The 17,546-nt window shown below is 44.9% G+C and overlaps 3 protein-coding genes across 6 annotated transcripts in view; all 3 read left to right on the top strand.

Moving 5' to 3' along the window:
• The first annotated feature begins 2,372 nt into the window (after positions 1–2,372).
• Positions 2,373–6,959, top strand: LOC108415193 (transcription termination factor 1, mitochondrial). Of its 2 annotated transcripts, none has more exons than XM_017688199.1 (3): positions 2,373–2,413; positions 3,043–3,171; positions 5,334–6,959. In XM_017688199.1, exons 2-3 carry the CDS (start codon positions 3,059–3,061, stop codon positions 6,370–6,372), a joined length of 1,152 nt encoding a protein of 383 aa, XP_017543688.1. In that variant the 5' UTR covers positions 2,373–2,413; positions 3,043–3,058; the 3' UTR covers positions 6,373–6,959. The 2 variants fall into 2 exon arrangements, with proteins under 2 accessions (XP_017543688.1, XP_017543689.1); XM_017688200.2 differs by lacking the exon at positions 2,373–2,413 and adding an exon at positions 2,831–2,954.
• Positions 6,960–7,043: 84 nt separating this feature from the next.
• LOC119264308 lies at positions 7,044–11,127 on the top strand. The gene is made up of 4 exons (XM_037542777.1): positions 7,044–7,158; positions 9,612–9,735; positions 9,864–10,911; positions 10,975–11,127. The coding sequence occupies exons 1-4, from the start codon at positions 7,044–7,046 to the stop codon at positions 11,101–11,103; spliced, it is 1,416 nt and encodes a 471-aa protein (XP_037398674.1). The 3' UTR covers positions 11,104–11,127.
• Positions 9,899–17,546, top strand: part of dus3l (dihydrouridine synthase 3-like (S. cerevisiae)) — a 13,246-nt gene continuing 5,598 nt past the window's right edge. Inside the window, exons 1-8 of one of the 3 annotated variants that reach the window (XM_017688197.2) lie at positions 9,899–10,029; positions 11,475–11,564; positions 12,618–12,900; positions 13,218–13,676; positions 14,245–14,328; positions 15,226–15,267; positions 16,900–17,052; positions 17,242–17,358. In XM_017688197.2, coding sequence (XP_017543686.1) covers positions 11,476–11,564; positions 12,618–12,900; positions 13,218–13,676; positions 14,245–14,328; positions 15,226–15,267; positions 16,900–17,052; positions 17,242–17,358 — 1,227 coding nt within the window. In that variant the 5' untranslated portion in view covers positions 9,899–10,029; position 11,475. Of the gene's footprint in view, positions 10,030–10,624; positions 10,660–10,796; positions 10,828–11,474; positions 11,565–12,617; positions 12,901–13,217; positions 13,677–14,244; positions 14,329–15,225; positions 15,268–16,899; positions 17,053–17,241; positions 17,359–17,546 lie in introns of those variants that run through there. The other 2 variants (XM_037543044.1, XM_037543043.1) reach the window with 2 other exon arrangements.

Genomic DNA, 17,546 nt, shown 5'->3' with positions numbered 1-17,546 from the left:
GTGTAGCAAGGCAGCATAGGGTGGTTGTCTGTAGAATGAGGTTAGAAACAAAGAAGAGGAAGAGAGTGAAGACAGAGCCAAAGATTAGATGGTGGAAGCTGAAGGAGGAGGATGGTTGCAGGCAGTTCAGGGAAAAATTGCATCAGGCCCTTGGGGGCAGTGAGGAGCTACCTGAGGACTGGGAAACTACAGCTAAGGTGGTGAGGGAAACTGGCAGAATATGTTGGGAGTTTCGTCTGGACAGAGGAAAGAAGACAAGGAAAGTTGGTGGTGGAATGAGGAAGTCCAGGAGAGCATTCAGAAGAAGAAGGCAGCTAAGAAAAAGTGGGATAACCAGAGAGATGAAGGAAGTAGGCAGGAGTTCTGTGAGGCTGGTCGCATAGTGAAAAGAATGGTGGCAAAGGCAAAGGCTCAGGCCTATGAGGAGCTGTATGAGAGGCTGGACAGTAAAGAAGGAGTAAAGGACTTGTATCGTTTGGCTAAACAGAGAGATAGAGCTGGAAAGGATGTACAGCAGGTTAGGCTGATAAAGGATAGAGAGGGAAATGTACTAGTGAGTGAACAGAGAGTGGTGAGTAGATGGAAGGAGTACTTTGAAGAACTAATGAATGAGGAAAACGAGAGAGAGAGAGCAGGACAACGGGGGGAGAGATAGTGGATCAGGAAGTGCAGAGAATTAGTAAGGTGGAAGTGAGGGCAGCTTTAAAAAGGATGAAGAATGGAAAGGCAGTTGGTCCAGATGACAGACCTGTGGAGGTATGGAGATGTTTAGGAGAGAAGGCAGTGGACTTTTTAACCAGGTTGTTTAACAGAATCCTGGAGAGTGAGAGGATGCCTGATGAGTGGAGAAGCAGTGCACTGGTCCCCATTTTTAAGAACAAGGGTGATGTGCAGAACTGCAGTAACTACAGAGGTATAAAGTTGATGAGCCACATCATGAAGGTATGGGAAAGAGTTGTTGAAGCAAGGCTAAGGTGAGAGGTTTAGATCAGTGAGCAGCAGTTTGGTTTCATGCCCAGAAACAGCACCACAGATGCAATTTTTGCGTTGAGAGTGTTGGTAGAGAAGTACAGAGAAGGTCAGAAGGAGCTGCATTGTGTCTTTGTGGATCTAGAGAAGGCAGATGATGGGGTGCCAAGACAGGAACTGTGGTACTGTATGAGGAAGTCAGGTGTAGCTGAAAAGTATGTTAGGGTGGTGCAGGACATGTATGAGGATAGTGAGACAGTGGTGAGGTGTGCAGTTGGAGTGACAAATGGTTTCAATGTGAAGGTGGGGTTACATCAGGGATCAGTTTTGAGCCCCTTCTGGTTTGCAATGGTGTCCATGGACCATGATGTTTGCAGATGACATTGTAATCTGTGGTGAGAGTAGAGAGCAGGTGGAAGAGAATCTGGAGAGGTGGAGGTTTGCACTGGAGAGGAAAGGAATGAAGGTCAGTAGAGACAAGACGGAATACATGTGTGTGAATGAGAGGGAGGCAGGTGGAAAGGTGAAGATGCAAGGAGTAGAGGTCATAAAGGCGGATGACTTCAAATATCATGGATCAACCATCCAGAGCAATGGACAGTGTAGAAAAGAGGTGAAGAAGAGGGTGCAGGCAGGATGGAGTGGGTGGAGACGGGTGTCAGGGCTGATGTGTGACAGAAGGATAGCAGTAAGAGTGAAAGGGAAGGTCTACAAGACAGCAGTGCGTCCTGCTATTATGTATGGTTTGGAGACTGTGGCTCTGTCTAAAAGACAGGAGGCTGAGCTGGAGGTGGTGGAGATGAAGATGCTGAGATTTTCGTTGGGAGTGACAAGGATGGACAAGATTAGAAATGAGCAGATCAGAGGGACAATGAAGGTGGAGCAGTTTGGAGATAAAGCCAGAGAGGCCAGGTTGAGATGGTTTGGACATGTGTTGAGGAGGAATAGTGGATATATTGGGCAAAGAATGTTGGAGATGGAGCTGCTGGGTAGAAGGAGAAGAGGTAGACCTCAGAGAAGGTTTATGGAGGTAGTGGAGATGGTTGGTGTGAAAGTAGAGGAGGCAGTGGATAGGGCAAGATGGAGGCAGATGATCCGCTGTGGCGACCCCTAAAGGGAGCAGCCGAAAGAAGAAGAAGAAGAAGAAGAAGAAGTACGTAATTGTTGTTGTTGTTGTAGTTATTGTAAGAACTATAGTAGTTAATCAGTGCGCAGCTCCACTACTACATCTGAATGTTTAAAACACTGAAAAGGTGGTGATGTCTGATGAGACTATGAGCAGTGTGGTGAGAATCAGTGTCGATAGCTCGTCACCGTGACTGGCATGATTTTAGGTATTATGCTGCCCCCTGGCGGACAGACTGTAATGACCTCCGCTCCGGCAGGGGGCGCTGCTGTCCTCTGTGTTCAGCAGTGAGGCGCTGAAGAAGGAAGAGCCTGGGTGGTGAGGAACGAGATAATAATAATATTTGATTAAAAACTCGTTTTAATGATGTTGATCAGAGCGAGGGAGACACGATCAAAGACCCGACTCGCACATCACTGCAGATCTGATCAGCTGTCATTGATCAGATTCACACCTCTGTCTACTTTGTGTTATTATTAATGATTTCTGATCAATAACCTAATTTCACCCGCTCAGTGATTACTGATAACCTCAGCTCATCTAATCAATTATTATTAATAAGGCCTGTTTTCTGCTCAGCTATTATTCATAACATCTGTTCACCTGTTTGTTCATTGATGATCCTTTCTACTCATCTTTAAATTGTAATTAAGTATATTTTATTAATACTGTGCAGCACATTTCATCTTAAAATGCAGCTCTAAGTGATTTAAAAGAAATACATTAAAATGCTTATCATGTCATTTTCTCATATTTGAGAGCCCAGTCCTGTTGTAGTGGTCACCTCTGCTTATGAACTGGACCAGATGTTCCAGGTGTCTTTTATTAGAGATGATTGCATATTAAATATCTGATGACTGTAAGTTCTGAAGCTCTGATTTCCACTCTGTCTTATTTAGTCCAGGCTGATGTTCTGCTCTCGTCTGATGTGTTTTTATCTCTCTCAGATGTGATGAATGAATAATGGCCTTACGGCAGATCTCTACGTCTCTGCTGAGGGGCCACCACAGAGCATTCCTGCAGCCCAGCACCATCACTGCAGCCCCCATCTCCATCACTGTCTCCACACTTCACAGGTCAGATCAGCACTGGCTTCATCTGGACATGTTTGACACTGTAAACTGAGCTATCTGGAGTTATTAATTACCTATAGCTGAGCTATCTAAAGTTATCCATCAACTACAACTGAAATATCTAGAGTTATTCATCAGCTACAGCTGAACTATCTAAAGTTATCCATCAACTACAACTGAAATATCTAGAGTTATTCATCAGCTACAGCTGAGCTATCTAAAGTTATCCATCAACTACAACTGAAATATCTAGAGTTATTCATCAGCTACAGCTGAACTATCTAAAGTTATCCATCAACTACAACTGAAATATCTAGAGTTATTCATCAGCTACAGCTGAACTATCGAAAGTTATCCCTCAACCACAACTGAAATATCTAGAGTTATCCATCAACTACAACTGAAATATCTAGAGTTATTCATCAGCTACAGCTGAACTATCTAAAGTTATCCATCAACTACAACTGAAATATCTAGAGTTATTCATCAGCTACAGCTGAACTATCTAAAGTTATCCATCAACTACAACTGAAATATCTAGAGTTATTCATCACCTACAGCTGAACTATCTAGAGTTACTCATCAGCTACAACTGAGACATCTAGAGTTATTCATCACCTACAGCTGAGCTATCTAAAGTTATTCATCACCTACAGCTGAGCTATCTAGAGTTATTCATCACCTACAGCTGAACTATCTAAAGTTATCCATCAACTACAACTGAAATATCTAGAGTTATCCATCAGCTACTGCTGTGATATCTAAAGTTATCCATCAACTACAACTGAAATATCTAGAGTTATTCATCACCTACAGCTGAGCTATCTAGAGTTATTCATCAGCTACAGCTGAACTATCTAAAGTTATCCCTCAACTACAACTGAAATATCTAGAGTTATTCATCAGCTACAGCTGAACTATCTAGAGTTATTCATCAGCTACAACTGAGACATCTAGAGTTATCCATCAACTACAACTGAAATATCTAGAGTTATTCATCAGCTACAGCTGAACTATCTAAAGTTATCCATCAACTACAACTGAAATATCTAGAGTTATTCATCACCTACAGCTGAACTATCTAGAGTTACTCATCAGCTACAACTGAGACATCTAGAGTTATTCATCACCTACAGCTGAGCTATCTAAAGTTATTCATCACCTACAGCTGAGCTATCTAGAGTTATTCATCACCTACAGCTGAACTATCTAAAGTTATCCATCAACTACAACTGAAATATCTAGTTATCCATCAGCTACTGCTGTGATATCTAAAGTTATCCATCAACTACAACTGAAATATCTAGAGTTATTCATCACCTACAGCTGAGCTATCTAGTGTTATTCATCACCTACAGCTGAACTATCTAAAGTTATCCATCAACTACAACTGAAATATCTAGAGTTATTCATCACCTACAGCTGAGCTATCTAGAGTTATTCATCACCTACAGCTGAACTATCTAAAGTTATCCATCAACTACAACTGAGACATCTGGAGTTATTCATCACCTACAGCTGAGGTATCTAGAGTTATTCCTCACCTACAGCTGTGATATCTAGAGTTATTCCTCACCTACAGCTGTGATATCTAGTTATTTATCACCTAATGCTGAACTATATATAGTTATTCATCAACTACAACTGAAATATCTAGAGTTATCCATCACCTACAGCTGTGATATCTAGAGTTATTCCTCACCAACAGCTGTGATATCTAGAGTTATTCATCACCTAAAGCTGAGGTATCTAGAATTATCCATCAGCTACACCTGAGATATCTAGAATTATTCAAAACCTACAGCTGAGCTACCTAGAGTTATTCATCACCTACAACTGAGACATCTAGTTATTCATCACCTACAGCTGTGATATCTAGACTTATTCATCACCTAAAGCTGAGGTATCTAGAATTATCCATCAACTACACCTGAGATATCTAGAATTATTCAAAACCTACAGCTGAGCTACCTAGAGTTATTCATCACCTACAACTGAGACATCTAGTTATTCATCACCTACAGCTGTGATATCTAGACTTATTCATCACCTAAAGCTGAGGTATCTAGAGTTATTCATCACCTACAGCTGAGTGATCTAGAGTTATTTATAAATTAATAATTGTATTAAAAGTAATTTAATTAATAAATAATTTTTTTCTCCAGGTTCTTCAGCGCAACCCGAGCTGCCACAGCGCCCTCCAATGGCTCGGAGAACGTCTCCCTGCTGGAGAACCTCACCATCCTTGGAGTGGATCTGAAAATGGCTCGGCAGCGGCAGCCTGGTGTCCTCCGTAAAGTCCTGACGAACGAGCACGGCCTGGCTGAGTTCCTCAGCAGCAAAGGGGCCAGTCGAGAGGTCATCGCCAGCATCATCTCGAGGTTCCCGAGAGCCATAACGCGGTCAGGTGAGCACCTGGAGGAGCGCTGGCAACTCTGGCGCAACATTTTCCAGGACGATGCTGAGATTGTGAGGATCTTGGATCGCTCTCCGGAGTCCTTCTTCCGCTCCAGCGACAACGAGAACCTGGAGAAGAACATCCTGTTCCTGAGCTCACTGGGAATCACACCCCATGACCTTCCGAAGCTGCTAATGAAGGCTCCTCGAGTGTTCTCCAACAGCCTGGAGCTGAACCGGACCATGGTGGAGCTTCTGCAGAGCGTTTGTGTGAGTCTAGGTGGGAAAGACCATGAAGCCTTTGCCAGAGCCATCATCTCCAGGAACGTTTACATCCTGATCCGCAGCACCAAGCGCATCAAGGCTAACATTGAGTTTCTGCTAGCCTCGCTGAAGCTCAGCGACACTGAAGCTCTGAGCCTGTTGCAGAGTCATGGAGCAGACATCTTAGACCTTTCCCACACCAGCCTAAAGAGGAACTTTAAGAGCCTGTGGGTGAAGCTGAGATCTCTGGGCTGTCGCAAGGTGGAGATGAAGAAGCTGGTGCTGAACTACACTCAGGTGCTGTTTGTCTCACCTGAGAGGCTAAACGAGAAGCTGGACTGCCTAGTCGAAGGTGGAATTGATGTCAGGCAGATCGTGGAGAAGCCAAAAGTGCTGGATTTCAGCGCAGTCACGTTGAAGCAGCGTCTAGACGATCTAAACGGTTTGGGCTACAACTTTGATGCCAGCGGAATAGCCATCCTGGACATGAGCAAGAAACGCTTTGATGCTAAACTGGAGAAACTACGAGAGTTTAGACTCTGAGAGCTTCACATTGTGGATAAAACACTGTCATCATGATCGTGCTTGATACATATTTTACTATTGTGATATGCCTTACAACAGCAGGGGTGTCTAAACTTTATTAAATAGGACCAGATTGTACCATGTCAGAATACCTGAGAGCCAAAATATTATTTTTCCACAAATCACTCAAAATACGAGGCCTAAGTTTTCACAATATCAGCACTTCTGATCTTTCTGTGAGCTGCTGTGTTTCCTATCACTGTGTAAAACATGCAGGAGCAAAACATTGCTCAGAGCAGTGTAGATCAGGAAGTGCTTATAATGATTAAATTGATTAAGAGTAACAATAAAACATCTGATTTATTAATTAAATTCCTCTCCAAGTATTCACTTCTTCCAAAATATAATTTGGGAGATTCCATAGATGTTCAGTTTGTTAGATGATGTTCTTTCCATTTCAAATAAACTCAGGTTTTATCTCTGGTAAGCAGTTGGTACTGTGAGACTCTGGTCCTGCTGAACTTTCTCTCCTGAATATTTACTGTGATCTTCATTCCGTTTCCTGTCTGTCGGCGTTAAACTCATTACAGTCTTTTGAAATATGAGGCTCATTTTCTGCGTCTCTCGATGAAACAGTTCAGATTTCCATCTCTGTGTCAGTCTGAGCTTCACAGCTCAGTCTGGACTGAATGTGGTCAGTAGACGAAGCTGCAGGTCAGTCTGAGAAGAAAGGCTCTTCAACTTTAGAGAACTTTGTTACCGCAGCGTTAAACTGTGATCTTACAGCACTGCTGCCCCCATCAGGTGAGGGGAGGAACTGCAGTGAACTGGCTGGAGGGTCATTTATAACACACACTGAAATAGAAACTGATTAACATCCGTCTGAGGGCCGCATCTGGCCCCGGGGCCGGACTTTGGACACTACTGACAGAAAAGTAATTAGTGATTAAGTAATGAAGTACATACCGACGAATCAGTGTTGGGACATAAAGGTCCACAGTGTTCTGATCAATCTACTGTCCTTATGGAAAAATGTGACTTGTTTGGAGTTTCTCTGGCTGATTGGTCAGGAGGCTCACAGCACCCAGTAAACAAACACCGTGTCAGGGGGCTCATTTGCATATTGCAACCTTATGCCATCTCAGCATCAGAGTAACAACATGATGTGCATTCTGAGTCTTTGAAACAACAAATGCTACAATATATACAGTCTTGTGCAAATGTTTGTGCACACGTGTGAAAAATGAACACATGCAGTGCACATTTAAATACACACCTACTGTTTATTTGGCTGAGCTTAACATAGTGAACACAGATTGTGGCCAAAGCTGAAGTCATGGCACATTTCTTCTCTGTTAAACTCAGTAAATGAACAGAAACAGTGCACTAAAATTTTCACCAAAGTGTCATATTTAAGTGTGTTCTCTGCGAAGGGTGTGTTCAATTGGGCCTTTTCATTTGAGCAGGGGCACCCAAACTTTTGCACATGACTGTATATGTGCTGTGGCACGTAAAATGTGGGTGTGTAGTGAATATTGTTTTCTTACTCCCTGTGAGTAGATGGTGGTCTATTCAGATGTCCAGATACTTATGAGTGCACATTTTGAAGGTGTTTGTTCTCTGGCTTTGACCGCGTGTGGCGCTGCTTTCAGTGCAGAATCTGCTTGCAGGCCCTCTAAAAGCTGAAACAGGTGAGGTTTTCTTATGAAGATGTGGTGAACGTGGTCTAATTTGATGCCTGCAACACGTTCCAGAGAAGTTGGGACAGGGGCGTGTTTCCCACTGTGTTACATCACCTTTCCTTTAACACTCAATAAGCGTTTGGGAACTGAGGACACTGATTGTTGAAGCTTTGTAGGTGGAATTCTTTCCCATTCCTGCTTGATGTCCAGCTTCAGCTGCTCAGCAGTCCGGGGGGCTCCGCTGTCGTATTTTGAGCTTCATAATGCGCCACACATTTTCAATGGGAGACGGTCTGGACTGCAGGCAGGTCAGTCTAGTACCCGCACTCTTTTACTACGAAGCCACGCTGTTGGAACACGTGCAGAATGTGGTTTGGCATCGTCTTGCTGAAATAAGCAGGACGTCCCTGAAAAAGACGCTGCTTGGATGGCAGCAGATGTTGCTCCAAAACCTGGATGTACCTTTCAGCATTAATGGGGCCTTCACAGATGTGCAGGTTACCCCTGCCATGGGCACTAACACCCCCCACACCATCAGAGATGCTGGCTTTTGAACTTTGCACTGATAACAATCCGGACAGTCCTTTTCCTCTTTGGCCCGGAGGACACGACGTCCATGATTTCCAGAAACAGTGTGAAATGTGGACGCGTCAGACCACAGGACACTTTTCCACTCAGTCCATCTCAGATGAGCTCGGCCCAGAGAAGCCGGCGGCGTTTCTGGGTGGTGTTGAAATGTGGCTTCGCTTTGCATGGCAGAGTTTTAACTTGCACTTGTAGATGGAGCGACGAACTGAGTTCACTGACAGTGGTTTTCCGAAGTGTTCCTGATCCCATGTGGGAATATCCGTTACAGAATGATGTGGGTTTTTAATGCAGTGCCGCGTGAGGGGTCGAAGGTCACGGGCATTCAGCTCATGCAGTTGTTCTAAGTGGTGAACCTCGCCCGCCCTTGCTTGTGAACGACTGAGCCTTTCAGGGATGCTCCCTTTATACCCAATCATGACCCTCACCTGTTTCCAATTAACCTGTTCACCTGTGGAATGTTCCAAACAGCTGTTTTTTGAGCATTCCTCAACTTTCCCAGTCTTTTGTTGCCCCTGTCCCAACTTCTTTGGAATGTGTTGCAGGCATCAAATTCAAAATGAGTGAATATTTGCAAAACACAATAAAGTTTATCCATTTGAACATTAAATATCTCGTCTTTGTAGTGGATTCAGTTGATTATAGGTTGAAAAGGATTTGCAAATCATCGTATTCTGTTTTTATTTATGTTTTACACAACGTCCCAACTTCACTGGAACTGGGGTTGTACTACATTGAGGCCAAAATTGAGTATATAGAGGCCACGAGTTCTGAGAAAGCTGTGGGGTGGATGTGGATGTGTAACCGTGCCGCCTCAGGGCTGTGTATTATGGCCATGTCGAGGTGTTGATGTATCCGTTGTCAGTTTATTGGAGTTATAAGTTACAGCATTAGCGGCTTTATGGGGGCTTTACAGCGTGTAAACACAGGCTAACGCTACATGCTAGTCTCAGTACCTCAGCGTGGTGTTTTTATGGCTAAACTCCTCAGATACACGGCTCTCCTCACCCTTCACCCTCCGTCTGAGTCACACGCTGCCGCTGAGGCTGAGAGGCTTCACTGACACGAGTAACGAGGCTTTTACTCCATACAGAGAAATAAACCCGCTTTCAGAGTAAACTGTGTTTCTCTCGTTGAACTGCGGCTAATGGACACCTTTACCGGCCGGTTTAGCCGTTCTGCACGGAGAGACTTCCTTTAATAAAATTAAGATAAATATTTTTAATCGCTTTAAAACGTCAGAGGGGGGCCAAAGGCTGGGAACTACAGCGCGACGGCACGGCTTTGCGCACGGACCCGTTTCGGCGTAGCGCAGGCGGAGTGTCACGCGTGTGTGGAGAACTTCAGAGAAAAAACAGAGTCAGAGGCGAGGCGGTTCACTCCTCAGGCGAGGCGGTTCACTCCTCAGGTGAGATGGTTCACTCCTCAGGCGAGGCTGTTCACTCCTCAGGCGAGGCGGTTCACTCCTCAGGCGAGATGGTTCACTCCTCAGGCGAGGCGGTTCACTCCTCAGGTGAGATGGTTCACTCCTCAGGCGAGGCTGTTCACTCCTCAGGCGAGGCGGTTCACTCCTCAGGCGAGATGGTTCACTCCTCAGGCGAGGCTGTTCACTCCTCAGGTGAGATGGTTCACTCCTCAGGCGAGGCTGTTCACTCCTCAGGCGAGGCGGTTCACTCCTCAGGCGAGATGGTTCACTCCTCAGGCGAGGCTGTTCACTCCTCAGGTGAGATGGTTCACTCCTCAGGCGAGGCTGTTCACTCCTCAGGTGAGATGGTTCGCTCCTCAGGCGAGGCGGTTCGCTCCTCAGGCGAGGCGGTTCGCTCCTCAGGCGAGGCGGTTCGCTCCTCAGGCGAGATGGTTCGCGCCTGAGGCGAGGCGGTTCGCTCCTCAGGCGAGATGGTTCACTCCTCAGGCGAGGCGGTTCACTCCTCAGGTGAGATGGTTCACTCCTCAGGCGAGGCTGTTCACTCCTCAGGCGAGGCGGTTCACTCCTCAGGCGAGATGGTTCACTCCTCAGGCGAGGCGGTTCACTCCTCAGGTGAGATGGTTCACTCCTCAGGCGAGGCTGTTCACTCCTCAGGCGAGGCGGTTCACTCCTCAGGCGAGATGGTTCACTCCTCAGGCGAGGCTGTTCACTCCTCAGGTGAGATGGTTCACTCCTCAGGCGAGGCTGTTCACTCCTCAGGCGAGGCGGTTCACTCCTCAGGCGAGATGGTTCACTCCTCAGGCGAGGCTGTTCACTCCTCAGGTGAGATGGTTCACTCCTCAGGCGAGGCTGTTCACTCCTCAGGTGAGATGGTTCGCTCCTCAGGCGAGGCGGTTCGCTCCTCAGGCGAGGCTGTTCGCTCCTCAGGCGAGGCGGTTCGCTCCTCAGGCGAGGCGGTTCGCTCCTCAGGCGAGATGGTTCGCGCCTGAGGCGAGGCGGTTCGCTCCTCAGGCGAGATGGTTCACTCCTCAGGCATCTGTTAAAAGGTCCAGTTGAGAGAACGGGGAGCCGGTTTAGTCTGAAATATTCCACCCCATCACGGGTTCAGAGTGATGGAGCTGGAACTGTCAGGTTTACTTCGCTCTGAAATATTGAAACACGTGGGGAACTTGGAGAACGGTGAAGCTGATGAAGTCCGCAGAGACGGATGGTCTGCGGTCTGTCATACAGTGGAGATGTGAGCTGGACAGGGTGTCTAGGATTGAAGTAGGTGGGCCTAAATTAGCAAAACAAAACCGTTTTCACTTTTTCATTAAGAACGTTTCTTCTCCTGTGAAGTTTCTGTATTGGAGATTCAGGGTTTGGGTCCCACAGCAGCGACAGGTTCACCTGTGTCTTATCGATTCATTCTGTTGTGTTTGAATCAGGATGGAGGCTGCTGTGGACCGGAGTGGAGAAGGTGCTGACTGTCCAGCAGTACCACAGACGGAGAAAGGAGAGGCAGCCCTGAAAGCACAGTAAGACAGGCATCGTTCAGACTTCAGATTCAGCCGAGAAATAGACCGAGTCAGCAATTCCACCTGCTGAAATCAGCGGGTAGACTCACTGACTCGGCTATTAGGCTCACTGAATCCACAGTTCCACCTGCTGAAATCAGCGGTTAGACTCACTGACTCGGCTATTAGGCTCACTGAATCCACAGTTCCACCTGCTGAAATCAGCGGTTAGACTCACTGACTCGGCTATTAGGCTCACTGAATCCACAGTTACACCTGCTGAAATCAGCGGTTAGACTCACTGACTCGGCTATTAGGCTCACTGAATCCACAGTTACACCTGCTGAAATCAGCGGTTAGACTCACTGACTCGGCTATTAGGCTCACTGAATCCACAGTTCCACCTGCTGAAATCAGCGGTTAGACTCACTGACTCGGCTATTAGGCTCACTGAATCCACAGTTACACCTGCTGAAATCAGCGGTTAGACTCACTGACTCGGCTATTAGGCTCACTGAATCCACAGTTACACCTGCTGAAATCAGCGGTTAGACTCACTGACTCGGCTATTAGGCTCACTGAATCCACAGTTCCACCTGCTGAAATCAGTGGCTAGACTAACTGAATCAACTGTTGGATTCAGTGAATCAGTGGCTAGACTAACTGAATCAACTGTTGGATTCAGTGAATCAGTGGCTAGACTAACTGAATCAACTGTTGGATTCAGTGAATCAGTGGCTAGGCTAACTGAATCAACTATTAGACTGCTGAATCCACGGTGAGACTTGCTGAATCAACAATTCCACTTGTTGAAATCCACTATTGATCTTACTATTAAACTATTTTTCACTATTAAACTATTGAAGTTTTTGTGTGTGTGTGTCTGTCAGCTGTTCGACTCACTGAGTCAAGAGTTAAACACAGTCAAGCATTAGACTTACTGAATGAACAGTTGGAGGTGAACAGTTAGACTTTTTCAGATTATTTCTCTGAATGAACTTAGTAATTCCACAGTAAGACTCGACGATTCAACGGTTTCTCTGACCAGTTGTTTAAAGCTGTTTAAATGTGCAGGTACATCACGACCAGAGAGAAGTTTCATGAGTTTCTGGCTGCTGGCTTGAAAGATCAGAAAGGTGATGGAGAGGAATCAGCAGAAGCGTCTACAGATGGAGACAACGGCACAGCAGAGGAGCCTACCGGAGAACCAGAGTCTAAGAAGAGGAAAGCGGACGATGAGGCGCAGGCGGAAGACAATAAACAGGACAAGAAGAAAATGAAGGGCCAGAACAAGTCACGGCCTCATATGAAGCCTCACAGCTATGATGACCGCAGACTGTGTCCTTCACTGGTTCAGGTACTACACCTTTACCCGGCAGGCGTAAAGGCTCTGGGACTGTGATTCTTATTTTTAGAGTCGAGCTATGGGTCTAATGCAGCTAATGAGTAGTACATGCTTATACGCCATGAGTTGGCATTGACAAAAGAATGGAAGGAGTGAATATGTGCCATGTAAACCATAGAATTAGATCTTTTCGGGATCACGGAGTCTTGCTAATTGGTGGCGTAGAAATCTCCACTACCTAATATGTTCCATAACCTAGTAGCACTAGTGCTAATGCTAAAGACTATAAGGAAATTTTCACTATAATGGTCACCTTTGTTTTCACACAGGAGCGTGACAGCAAGTGTTTCTACGGCGATAAGTGCAAGTTCATCCACGATGTTGCCGACTACATGTCCACCAAACCGGCAGATCTGGGTGACCGCTGCTATCTGTACGACACCTTCGGGAAGTGTGTGTTTGGCATCACCTGCAGGTTTGCCAGTGCTCACATGGGACCTGACTTTAAGAACCTGGTGAAGGAGGAGGTCTGTAAAACCCTCGGCCAGAAAGAGATGGTCAGGAACAGCCTGGATAAGGAGCTCCAGAGACGGCTCAGGAAGAGACAGGTGACCTTCAGCCGTTCAGAGACGTACCTGAAGAGTATCGGTGCAGGAAAGGCTAAAGGAGGAGCAAATGGGAAAAAGTCTGGGTCTGAAAACAAGCATGCTACGACTGACGCTGTAGCAGAGGTGGAGAAGCAGTGTGTGTCGGAACAGAGCGATACTGCTGCTGACTTGAAAACGGAGGTAAAGTGAAGACTTTTTTGATAATTTACAAAGTTGTGTAGAAGGAATCTGAAAAGCCCATAGCTGTGGAGTCCACATCAAATGATGAACACAATTCCTCCCTTTTGCCATAGAGACGAATCAAGTTCAGTTTCACTAGTGTTAAAGGATGAGTTGAGTCAGGAGGCCCTAACCGTAGAGTCTGAGTTGACTCTCCAGTCATAGAGATGGAGATGAATCAGTAGTTTTCAGCCATAGAGGGTGTATAGAGGCCATACTCGCTGCAGTCTTACATACGCATGTCTAAGCCAGCTCCTGAATATGTAACGATAGAGTCGAGTCAGAAGACCCAAGTCATACAGATAAGGTCCAGAGTTCCTAACTGCAGCATTGAAGTCCACGATCCCTTCATTCTTAATGTCTTTCAATGGTTATTTAGTAAAGACAAGGATTCCATATACATGTATGTTCTTAAAATGTGGTCCCCAGCTGTAGAGCCTGAGTTTATTAAAGTCCCTAGATGAAGGGCCCAATTTGAGTCCGTAGTCATAATGTGTAAATTAATTCATTTTCTGTTTGGAAATTGCAGAACAGTCAGTCACCTCTCGTGAAGACCATCGGGCCACTAACTGACGCTGACATCATCAAGCTGCGCCCATGCGAGAAGAAACAGGTACAGTAGTGATTAAGGTGGAAATGTTGGGTGGGGGGAGTTGGCGGTGGGGGATAGATCACATGACTCTGTGGTTTGGAGTTGCTGCTCAGTTCTTGCTTGCCTTATTAGACCATCTGCTAGAAGTAAACCAACTCCTGAACCTGAGAGTGTGTCTCATTTAACTGATTAACGTCTGGCGCTTTCTGTGAGATGCAGTGTTTTCTGTCACTGCGTTAAAGAAGCTCAGTGCTACCTTTGTCGGATGCACTGCAGTCGCTTCTCAGACTGATTCAGAATAAAATGTGCCTCGCTGTGGAAACGCTTACTGTTCTGCATCATCAGAGATGTTAAGTGTATTCTTATTCATGTGCTTATACCCCATCTATTAGCATGGTGCTAAGCAGGTATAAATAATCAAATGTGTCTCAAACAGTGTGGAGCTGTTCGGTATCTCTCATAGACTTGATTTATGTGGTTTCTGACTCTATATGATGGTTCTGTTTTAAAACATTCAGTTATGAAAAGGAACAAACACAAACTTTTCACCTGGAAAACTTACTTAGGGTTCACAATCAGTTCTATATAGAAAACCAAAAAGAGTTCTGTTGTTGTTGACAAGGTTGTATACAAAACAAGAACCTTTGTTGGTGCTATGCTCACATTCTCCATCAGTCTAAAGCACCACTTCACCATGGTTGAGCTTTTTAAGCCTGCAGATGGCTTTTTGAGTGTTCATAGTTCCATATTGGACCATTGTCTTGACTGATGAACCCTTGTAGAAACAGTTTCTTTTAACAGCGTACAGAGTTTTATCCAAATAACGTGCTATTATTTATATTTACCTGTAATGTTTAGGGCAGGATGTACCTTTTTGTGTGTCTTATTTAAAGTGTGTTTTGTGGTGTTTTCTCTCAGGTAGATTTCAGAGATAAGCTGTATCTGGCTCCTTTAACCACGGTAAGATCCCACTGATGTTCAATCTCTCTTCTGCTTTATTGTTTGTGCAGGTAGGTTTTATTAAATATTAATTTTTTTTTGGTTTTGAAGTGCAGTGCAGTGCAACAGAAATCTACTGTAAATGTATTCATTTCAGATCAGACTGGAGTTCATTATGTAGTTCTGTTTAATTCACGAATGTCAAATGATTAAAACCAGGGATGCATCGATACCGATACTGGTACTCATTATGGTACTGGTATCATTTACTTGTACTCACCGAAACAAATGTTTGACACCCTGTGTGCTGTAAGCCGAGTGTAGCTGCTGCGCTAACGAACAAACTCTGAAGGAGGATCTGCTCCTTCGGTCGGAGAAAAGTTACTGACTCTGTCCCAGTCAGACACAAGGCCATTGCTCACTTAAAACATTCCACCTTGGCAGATTCCCACCAGAATTCGCTGTGAGATTCTAGACTGTTTATAAAAACACAGTCGCAACCGCTTCCTCAAAATGGGTGGAGACTCACAGGCCAGTAAAACAGAGGAGAAAAAGTCAACCTTGGCTACCAAAGTCTGTATGTGAGAATTTACTCTGTTTGAATATCGAGATACAAACATTAATATGATGATTTTTCTGTAAATCAGGCTGTAGAGAGACCAAACTGTCCTACCATGAACATCAGTGCCTGCTTTAGCTGCAGTGCTCAGTGCTGGTAGCACTGCTCAGCGTCTCAGCATGTTTACTCAGTACTCGGTTATTCTGAATGATTCAGCTTTATTAATAACGGTCTGTAGACAGAGCGTCTGTAGAGACTGCGTTTCACGTAGCAGGTCAGTCAGACGGAGCGTTTCATAGTGTGTTTATAAATCGTAGCTTTGAACATGATGGTCTATTCAAACGTACAGTGAGTCTCCAAATACATTTCTAAAATCATACAGTGTCTGACTGGCTTCAGAGGACCTTCAGCTACAGCTCAGCCAGCCAATCATTAACAGATACTTCGTTCTGAGTAAGTACTCAGTGTGTACTACTATGTGTACTTGTACTCAGTCTGAAGTAAAGGGTATCGCTGCATCCCTAATTAAATTGATTAACAGTGATAATCTGTGTAGTGATTAATTGCATTTGCCCTGGTTGCTCTTCAGTGCAATGTATTTTATTGCTTTCGGGACAAAACCTTGTATCTGACATAATTTGAAATCGCTAGCTTTTATCAATATTTCATGATAAATGGGCTTGGATAAATCGTACAAAACTGCTTAAATAATAAGTATAAATAATCAGAAATAATTTGTCCATTAACATTCATTAAAAGTCATGGATGTTTCTTAAAATAAAATAAATAAATAATCAAGACCTTTTCAGAGTTGTGTTTCCGACGGCGAAGAATTATTACTCTCAATTATTCAGTGTTAACCTAAATATAAAATCTTAAAAGTAGCTCGAAATAAGTTTGGTCTCTTCTGAAGAGCCATGAGTGGAATATTTCCAAACAAGGAAAACGGCAACAAAGAGAATCCGAGGCGTTAATTTCTCTTACGGACTTCTCCGCTAGTTAAAAGACAAATATACGACTGTAATGCAAGTCGACTCCTCAGGGTTCTGGTGTGCTGGTTAGTGTGTTAAAGTGCTCCGCGTTGCTGTGTTCAGTGCGGGAACCTGCCGTTCCGGCGCGTGTGTAAGCGGTTCGGAGCTGATATCACCTGTGGAGAGATGGCCATGTGCACTAACCTACTGCAGGGTCAGGCCTCAGAGTGGGCCCTGCTGAAGAGACACCACACCGAGGACCTCTTTGGAGTGCAGGTAAACAAACAAACAAACAAACTGTGGCTCACAGCTCAGTGACCGGGGAGGTAATGTAATGTAACTGTAGCTGTAGGCTGGATGGGCGTGGCTCACGTGCCGTAGGCTGGATGGGCGGGGCTGATATTTGTCCATGTTTCTAGATAAGTGTCTGAATCCTCGTAAGTCAGTCTGATGTTCCTCCTGCAGCTGGAGGGCTGTTTTCCTGATACGATGACCAGATGTGCCGAGCTGCTCAATCAGAACATCGACGTGGACTTTGTGGACATAAACTCAGGCTGCCCCATCGACCTGGTGTATAAGAAGGTAGTTATTGGTACTAAGTACTATTAGTACTAAGGGGTTCCTTAGTAAAGACAGAGGTTCGGTATAGAACCATGAACACACAAAGATCCCTTTGCGTGATTAAAGGGTTCTGTACAGCCTTTTGTTGTGACAAGCTTGACATCATAACATATGAACGCTGTTTGGTGCTATATAAAACTATTTACAGC

The sequence above is a fragment of the Pygocentrus nattereri genome, chromosome 11, assembly GCF_015220715.1.
Source record: "Pygocentrus nattereri isolate fPygNat1 chromosome 11, fPygNat1.pri, whole genome shotgun sequence".
Classification (NCBI taxonomy): Eukaryota; Metazoa; Chordata; class Actinopteri; order Characiformes; family Serrasalmidae; genus Pygocentrus; species Pygocentrus nattereri.
This window is presented reverse-complemented; position numbering and strand designations above follow the sequence as displayed.

Bases quoted from the DNA above. Each gene is read 5' to 3' on its own strand.
- LOC108415193 (XM_017688199.1), top strand. From the start codon at position 3,059: ATGGCCTTACGGCAGATCTCTACGTCTCTGCTGAGGGGCCACCACAGA. The intron at 3,172-5,333 runs GTCAGATCAGCA...TTTTTTCTCCAG, and splicing joins ACTGTCTCCACACTTCACAG to GTTCTTCAGCGCAACCCGAG.
- LOC119264308 (XM_037542777.1), top strand. From the start codon at position 7,044: ATGTGGTCAGTAGACGAAGCTGCAGGTCAGTCTGAGAAGAAAGGCTCT. The intron at 7,159-9,611 runs GTGAGGGGAGGA...TAAACTCCTCAG, and splicing joins AGCACTGCTGCCCCCATCAG to ATACACGGCTCTCCTCACCC. The intron at 10,912-10,974 runs GTGAGATGGTTC...TTCGCTCCTCAG, and splicing joins CGAGGCTGTTCACTCCTCAG to GCGAGGCGGTTCGCTCCTCA.